Raw genomic sequence first — 8,974 nt, 5'->3', positions numbered from 1 at the left:
TTGTTATATTACAACATAAAGTGAGTTGAGTGTGACTGTTTATCTATTTTCATACTTAAAACCCCCTGTAACATGTAGCTATTACTATGTCTTCTCTGGATCTTTTATTAGCTGCCGAAATTGTACCAGTCTCACCGGTCTCATTCTGAGTATACATTATCAAAACTATTGTGACCTGAATTTAATAAGCCTAAAAACAGAAAAATAACAACAAATTTATGTTACAACAGATCACAAGATTTACCATGGTAATAATAATAAATAAATAAAACATGCATAAACCATGGTTCGTAAAAGGGAAATGTAGTTTTTGATCCAAAATGTGTTAGGTACAAAGAAGTACAAACCAAGTAATTTTGTGAAATAATTACCTTTCTCTTTTAATATATATTATAAAACAAATGCAATTTATTCCTGGAATTGTAAATTTCTGATTGCTGAATTTTCAGCATCATTTCTTCAGTGTCACATGATCCTTCAGAAATCATTCGAATATGCTGCTTTTCTGCTAACATTTCTTATTATCAATGGTGCATGAAAACAGTTGTGCTGCTTAATATTTTTATTTTTTTGGGGGGGGGGGGGGAAACTGATACATTTGGTTTCAGTATTCCTTGATGAAGTAGGCTACTAATGAAGTAGTTGATGATATAACAAGTATTCATTTCTTTGAAAAAAAAAATCTTACTGACCCCAGTATTTTGAACTGCAGTGTATGTCAAATAATATGTTGTTCAGTTATTGTAGGTCTACTTGGTGATCGGTATTCTTTACTTAATATCTGATGAGTTAACTTCCCTCTGCGCGTGAGTCCATCAGACATGCTTCAGAAACGTCATGAGGTTCTAATGAAACTCCACTCTGTCTGTCAACAGTCACACTGCAGCTAGACTTTGGTCTCGCTTCTATCAATTGGACATGGTGAGTGATACATAAATGCGCGAAAGAGGGAGCTCTTGTGTCTTCCTGACTTTACAGAAATGGAGACTCAGCCTTTGCAGGACTTCCAGGACTTCCAGGACTTGTGTACCTTTGAGAGTTTTAAGAGTTTCTGGCACTATTATGGTTACGGCGTTGATCAACAAGAGCTGATAGATCGGGAATTTAAACGGATTAAAGGTAAACTAATAATAATCAATAAAAAAAGTCCTAAAAACCTCCTTTTACGTTCAGTAACATGTCAATAACGGCATGCGGTGCTGTTACCTATTCTCACGGTTTAAAAATGTACCAATGTCAATAAGGTTTGTGTAGTAAATAACCGATTTTTGGATTAAGACCAGCCTCTAAATTTGTTTAGCGGTTGAGAGCGTGGGCCTGCACTGTTTACTTTCTCTTTAGTTGTTGTCTTTTGGTTAGAATGCAGCGCCCTCCGTTGGTCTTATTGTGAATTGCACCTAGAGGCTGAGTAGTGGACGCTGAAATGTTCTTCCTTCTCTTTTTAAGGTGTTACATACCTTGATCATGCAGGGACCACGCTATTTCCTGAATCTCAGATTAAAGAATTTTATGATGACATATCTAGAAATGTTTATGGTGAGTTCCTTTACACTGATGAACAATCGTATGCACAATGCATTGTTGAATTTACAACTTCATATTACATATTATAACATCAAAATAATCATTTGCTGGTGATCGTAACATTCTTTTCTTTCTCAGGCAATCCTCACAGTCATAATCCCAGCAGTAGGCTAACACACGACACTGTGGAAAGTATCAGATACAGGTAAGACCTTTTGCACCCTCTGAATTTTTCATCAGTCATAACAAAGAAGACTATATTATCATTTAAATGTATTATTATTATTAAAAACAGATACAAAAGCAATATAATACGATGGTGTTTCCTTCAAAAAGAATATTAGAGCATAACCAAAAAAAGAGAAAAAGAGAAGTGTGTGTGTATATATATATATATATATATATGTGATAGCTCTTTGTTTTGAATGCCTGCAGGATACTGGAACATTTTAATACATGTCCTGAAGAGTACTCAGTGATTTTCACTTCAGGATGTACTGCAGCACTGAAATTAGTGGCGGACACTTTCCCCTGGAAGGCCGTGTCAAAAGAAGAGCCTGGAAGTCAGTTCTGCTTCCTCACTGACAACCACACCTCTGTGGTGGGCATCCGCGGCGTGACCGCACTCCAGGGAGTTGGCACAGTTTCTGTTCTACCTCACCAAGTGGAAGCAAGAGCAAAAAAAACCCAGACTCGGACAAATGGAGAGGAGGAGTGTTCTACACCTCACCTTTTCTGTTATCCCGCCCAGAGTAACTTCTCTGGCAGAAAATATCCCCTCAGCTACGTGAAAGGAATTCAGTCTCAACAGCTCTATCCAGCATGTGAGCACCGTGGTCGATGGTTTGTTCTCCTCGACGCTGCCTGTTTTGTAGGGTGCTCTCCTCTGGATCTAAGCCAGTATCCCGCGGATTTTGTGCCAATATCTTTCTACAAAATGTTTGGCTTCCCGACTGGACTCGGAGCCTTGCTGGTGAGGAATGAGGCTGCTAAGGTCTTGAGAAAAAGTTACTTTGGAGGAGGGACAGCAGCAGCGTATCTTGTAGAAGAGAACTATTTTGTACCAAAGCCAAATGTAGTCAGCAGGTAAGATATTTGACCTCTAATTTTTGGCAAGCAGCATAGTTGATGCTACTGTAGCTGACAGTATTTGATTAATGTGTAATTATTTTTTTAATGACTTTATTAGGTTTGAGGATGGCACAATCTCCTTCCTTGACATTATTTCTCTCCATCATGGTTTTGAAACGCTTCAGAAACTTACAGGTTCATAAGTTTATGGTTAACATGTTTAGGATTCTCATTCTGATGACCTACATTAAAAGTGGCTGTTTTTGGTTTTCAGGGAGTATGGTGAACATTCAGCTTCACACATTTGGTTTGGCTCGCTACACCTATATTATCCTCTCGTGCCTGTGTCATAGCAATGGAAAACCTGTGGCACAGATCCACTGTGATAGCGACTTTCAGAATATTGCAGAACAGGGTGCAATTCTCAACTTTAGTCTACTGGACTGTCACGGACAAACAGTGGGGTATTCTCAGGTCAGTCAGGAATTGCCAAATGTTTTTTTGGGGTTGTGTTACGTTCTCCCCAGATTAACCTGTAAAAAAAGGTATTTTTACTGTATTAACAAATACTGTAAACTAATTAATGGCTGTTTCTAATTAAATCTGACTACAAATTGTCCAGATAATGAAGAAAATCTAAACCATAAGAATTAGAAAAGATTGACTTTGTTTTTTGTATGTTTGCTTGTTTGTTTTGTTTTGCCAGGTGGACAAAATGGCCAGTCTCTTCAACATTCATATTCGTACAGGCTGTTTCTGCAACACAGGAGCCTGCCAACATTATTTGGGTATCAGCAACCAAAATGTGAAGAATAATTTGCAAGTAAGTGGACGTCTGCCAATACAAACTTTGATGTTTGCTTGAGATCTTACAGACAGACAGACTGTCTAATAGATAGATAGATAGATAGATAGATAGATAGATGGAACCTAACAGACAGATAGACCGATAGATGGATGGATGGATGGATAGATAGATAGATAGATAGATAGATAGATAGATAGATAGATAGATAGATAGATAGATAGATAGATAGATAGATAGATAGATAGATAGATGAAACCTAACAGACAGATAGACCGATAGATGGATGGATGGATGGATGGATGGATGGACAGAAGGATAGATAGATAGATAGATAGATAGATAGATAGATAGATGGAACCTAACAGACAGATAGACCGATAGATGGATGGATGGATGGATGGACAGAAGGATAGATAGATAGATAGATAGATAGATAGATTGATAGATAGATAGATGAATAGATAGATAGATAGATAGATAGATAGATAGATAGATAGATAGATAGATAGATAGATAGATAGATAGATAGATAGATAGATGAAACCTAACAGACAGATAGACCGATAGATGGATGGATGGATGGATGGATGGACAGAAGGATAGATAGATAGATAGATGGAACCTAACAGACAGATAGACCGATGGATGGACAGAAGGATGGATAGATAGATAGATAGATAGATAGATAGATAGATAGATAGATAGATAGATAGATAGATAGATAGATAGATAGATAGATAGATAGATAGATAGATAGATGGACAGAGAGATGGATAGATATACAGAGAGATGGATAGATATACAGAGAGATGGATAGATATACAGAGAGATGGATAGATATACAGATAGATGGATGTTTGAAGTAATTGTTAATGAATGGTTCTTTTCAAGGCCGGTCATGTCTGTGGCGACAACATTGATCTGGTTGACGGACGTCCCACAGGATCCATCCGTGTGTCTTTTGGATATATGTCCAGTTTTGAGGACTGTCAGAACTTTCTTCGGTTTGTTGTGAATTGTTTTGTGAACAAACCACTAATCCTGGACCAAAAGAGAATAACCAGGTTGAAGTCAGCTGCACCGCTGGAGTCATCAGCATCTTATCACCTGTCATCAATAACTAATGGTCAACTAGGGCATGAGATTGAGCAAGTAATCACCCCTTCACCTGAGAGAATAACAACACCATCTGAAGGCACTGTGTCAAAAGAAGGAAAGAACAACGACATTAGCCATACTCTGACCAACCTCTTTATCTACCCTGTCAAATCATGTGCATCATTTGAGGTACAGAAATATGTTTTTTTTTTATCTTTCTATGTTGTCAATGAGAAGCAGGTTAATGTGATGAAATCCGTTTTCATGGCAAGTACTCAGTTGTTGTGATTGACCTAACAGGTGACAGAGTGGCCACTGGGACCACAGGGTTTGTTGTATGACCGTTTGTGGATGGTTGTGAATGAGAATGGGGTTTGTCTGAGCCAGAAACGGGAGCCAAAACTGTGTCTCATCCGACCTATCATCTGTCTGGCCTCCAACACACTGCAGCTGCAGGTCTCAGGTCAGACACTTGCATTTCCCCAGTAGTGTAATACAAAGAACATCACTAGAGCTTTTTAAAAAACAATAACTGCCAGCATCTCATGAGATAATGTGAATAAATTACACCTTTTAATTTAGTAGACAGTGTCTTTTCAAGTACTAAGAAAATGCCATGGTACAATGATAATACCAGATGGTACCATGTTATTACTTTGTATGTGCCAAAAGACACTATAAAACAAACAATGAAAACCATGTTTTTATTCTGTAATGTCATGTCTGTCATTTTAAGGTCAAAGTTTAAATTATGGTCACACTTTAAATTAGATGTCTTTAAGTACAATGTACTTACATCAAAAATATTGTTTTCATGTTGTATTGCAAAATTCTGCTATTAAGGTGGAATACGGGGATGTTATGGACAGGTTTAGGGGTATGGATAGGTTTAAGGGTGGGTTAAGAGAAGAGTCAACAGTGTAATTATAGATGTAATTACAGAAATTACTTACAGCTCTTATTACATGCAGGTATTTCTTAAATATAAGTACAGTATGTACACAATATGTGCATTGTATCAAATTATTAGTTTAAATGTTACTACATACCCAAATCATTAATAATCTATTCTTTAGTAATGTATTTTAATGTGTTCAATGATAAGCTAAAATAATGCATTCACTCTTGTCTCAGGCATGGAAGCGGTCGCTGTACCCTTGGAGACCAGTCTAGAGAATTCAGATCTAAGAACATCCCAAAGCAAAGTTTGTGGTGACAGGTATGAAGATAAAACACAAGCCCACCAAAAAATGTCATTGAGCCATATTATTTTATATCATTACAGTATGCATTTAGACATTTGTTGAGCTTAAAATGTATCAACTGTTTCATAATTTTATAGCTTGTAGCTTAATACTGTAGCTTATTATGAATCTTGTTGTAGCTTAATATGAATCTGTCTTTGGTGTAGGGTTCAGACAGTGGATTGTGGGAAGGAAGTTTCAGCCTGGCTTACTGAGTTTCTGGGAAAACCTTGTCGTCTTATAAGGCAGAGACCGGAATTCCTGCGTGATATGAAATTTGGACGAGGGAAATGTAAAATACAACATTTGCATTCGGATTTGTTTGTTTTTTTGGAATGCTACAAAATCCTGAAATCCTTAATATTGTAGTTTCAATTTAATCCTTCAAAGGAATATTATCTTTATTGATATTTATGCCGGCTACACACTACATGATTTTAGGCCTGATTTTCCATGCAGTTTGTGTATTATCAAAGACGCGATCTGAGGGAAGCGCAGATGTCGAGTCCTGCAGTGTGAAATGAAATGTATTTTCGACTGGAAATTACACCGACGAGGACATACAGCCAATGAGAGAGTAAGAAACAGGGCAAGTGGAAGGTCAGGCGGAGGAGTCATAGACCTGCTACAGAACATCAGCAAGCATGGCTTCTGCAAGCAACCATTCTCTCCTCCATATTCTACTTTTTTATTTTTTGCTGCAAAACCGCTCACAGACAAATTGGATCGCAAGCTTCGTGCGAGCTACCAAGAAATGCAGTCTCACACGAGAACTCCTGTCCCATAACTAGTTAGATCGTTATTGTCATTGCATATGTTTATACAACGAAATTTTGTTGGAGAAATCCGATCTGCAGCATTAAAATAGAAATACAAATTATTTTGCATTTTACATTAAAATACATTTAACTCTTAATATAAATAAATACTTTAAAAATATACAACAGATAAAACACAAAAAGCCATTGCACAGAGGTCATTGGTGCCCGGAGTCTATTTTTGCATTAGCCCCATTAGACACGTCTTACCCATGGGGTAGGTGTGAGTCATTATTGCACATAGTCCATTATTGCATTAAGCCCAGGTGTTACAGCTTTATCTGAGAATGTGTGTTGTATGCATGTGTGTATGTGTGTCTGTGTACATGTGTATAGGTAAACTAAGTGTTAGTGGTATTGATGAAGGTTAAACTGACAGTGTGTCTGCGCTAGAAAGACTGTTCTAGAGTAATGTAATGTGTGAACCCGTTGCCTATCCGCCGTGCAATGTGCACACAACAGCGCAGTCGTGTAGTGTGAGAAGAATAGAGATCCGATGACTTTCGTGTAGTAAAAATTGAGTAGTGTGTTCCCGGCATTAGATTCAGTATATTATGAAAAGACAGTGTTAAAGTAAAAGTCATTCAATTTTAGATCTATGACTTGCGCTTGCATTCAGAATTCAGCATTTTTAAATCATGCAAGTCAGAAAGCAATTTATCGTTATTTCTTTCACATTTCTTCCCATTAGAAAGCAGAAAAAAAAATCACAAATATGATCTTGATTGTTTCTTGCACATCGGTTCGATTAAATAGAGAAAATTGAGACTTGCTTTTCTGATTTTTCTTCATAGATAAGAACCTAGAAATTATGTTTCAGAAGAGACCTCAACAATGTCTATAACTCTGCTCAGATTTTCTAAGCTATTGTAACTAAGCCTATGAAAAATATTATTATATATGGCTGTACTCTGTCAACAATTGTTCCACTTTTTTCCTGATGTCTCCCTATCCAGCCTGTTGTCCCACTGCTCTCTCTCTGGTGAACGAGGCACAGTTTCTGCTTATTAACAAAGCCAGTGTGTCTTATCTACAAGAGCACATTGCCAACAGGTATAGTAATGCCCAATTCACTTACAACAGCTACAAATGACCAATTAAAGTATTTGAGTATAACATTTGAGGCTACCCAAATATTATTGTCTATTATATGGCTAATAGATGACTTTTAAATTGCCAGTCTGTCTGTTTAAATCGTCAGCTAGTAATACTCTGCATATATGAAGAAAATTTCTTCATTATTTCAGAATGTTTTTGTTATCTTTGGCATGTTAAAGGCACGATAGTGAGAATGAAGGAATGGAGCAGCTCATTCAGCGTTTCAGGGCGAATCTGGTCATCTCGGGACAGGAGCCGTTTGCAGAGGACGACTGGTCTCACTTGACAGTTGGAGGCACCCAGTTTCAGGTTGGTAAAATATATAATGGACTCATAATTGGCAAGAAATCAAACAGATGTTCAGGTCTCTTCTTATGCTTTTTTGAAGGTGATGGGCAGATGTGGCCGTTGTCAGATGATTGGAGTTGATCAAAAATCAGCCACTAGGACCCAGGAACCCCTTAGGTCGCTTTCTGAATGCAGAAGTGGAAAAGTCTGTAAAAACAAAACTTCTCATTCTTATTTTCTGCCTTTGATTGCTTTTACAAGAAATGGCATGTCTAATATATGAAAATCACAGTACATCTCTTTTCTCCTCTGCTCTTGTTCTAAGGTGACTTTTGGTGTCTACTTGGCTCACCAATCAGCAAGGAACTCCACTGCTGTCTCCATCTTATCCATAGGGGACCATGTTATTCCACGGATATCAGAATCAACTGAGAAACTTTAACAGTTTTTGTCATTTTAGTTTGATTTTTAAACTGTGATAAGAGCTACATTTTAATGAAATTTGAATGCATTTTATGTGGTGCTTTGTATTTGTATTAAAACATAACTATATACTATAACAGACTTTATACATTTAGCATATTTAATATAAGAAATAATTCGCTTTTTTGTGACATTTTCAGCTGCAGCTATAGGAACTAAAAAAATCACTATTTCAACAGTGTATATATGTATATATAGTGATTACTAGTTTGAGAAAGTACACATTTCCTTTTACAGAACATGTCCTCAATATAATTATTATGCAATCTCCCTGCAGAGGATGTTGCAATGATTGCATATTTAGAATAGGCCTGCAATGGATGTGGTCTGTCTAATTGTTTAGTGATTAATTACTTCACATTTATGGTCTAAGTAGGCATTTTCTTACTGAAGCAATTTACATGCAAATACAGCTACAACGCAATAGGTTACATGTACAGTAGGAAGTTTAAAGTTGTGAAAGCATGTTTAATCTGAGTTTAATCAGTCATATACTCTAGGATTGAATGGCACATAGTCAAAAAACAAACAAACTGGACTCA

At 37.0% G+C, this 8,974-nt stretch overlaps 1 protein-coding gene across 2 annotated transcripts; it reads left to right on the top strand.

The window, feature by feature from the left end:
* Window positions 1-867: 867 nt before the first annotated feature.
* Window positions 868-8,465, top strand: mocos (molybdenum cofactor sulfurase). Of its 2 annotated transcripts, XM_056248136.1 has the most exons (15): window positions 870-1,119; window positions 1,447-1,536; window positions 1,663-1,729; window positions 1,960-2,610; window positions 2,714-2,790; window positions 2,870-3,069; window positions 3,302-3,418; window positions 4,295-4,690; window positions 4,802-4,964; window positions 5,636-5,720; window positions 5,913-6,037; window positions 7,520-7,616; window positions 7,841-7,970; window positions 8,050-8,154; window positions 8,275-8,465. In XM_056248136.1, the coding sequence occupies exons 1-15, from the start codon at window positions 981-983 to the stop codon at window positions 8,389-8,391; spliced, it is 2,559 nt and encodes an 852-aa protein (XP_056104111.1). In that variant the 5' UTR covers window positions 870-980; the 3' UTR covers window positions 8,392-8,465. The 2 variants fall into 2 exon arrangements, with proteins under 2 accessions (XP_056104112.1, XP_056104111.1); XM_056248137.1 differs by lacking the exons at window positions 7,520-7,616; window positions 7,841-7,970; window positions 8,050-8,154; window positions 8,275-8,465 and adding an exon at window positions 6,205-6,344 and having other exon boundaries at window positions 868-1,119.
* Window positions 8,466-8,974: the final 509 nt, after the last annotated feature.

Source organism: Rhinichthys klamathensis, unplaced genomic scaffold (assembly GCF_029890125.1).
Source record: "Rhinichthys klamathensis goyatoka isolate OS25496 unplaced genomic scaffold, OSU_Roscu_1.1 h1tg000053l_1, whole genome shotgun sequence".
Classification (NCBI taxonomy): domain Eukaryota; kingdom Metazoa; phylum Chordata; class Actinopteri; order Cypriniformes; family Leuciscidae; genus Rhinichthys; species Rhinichthys klamathensis.
The sequence above is the reverse complement of the archived record's forward strand: the minus strand, read 5'-3'. Positions and strand labels throughout refer to the sequence as shown.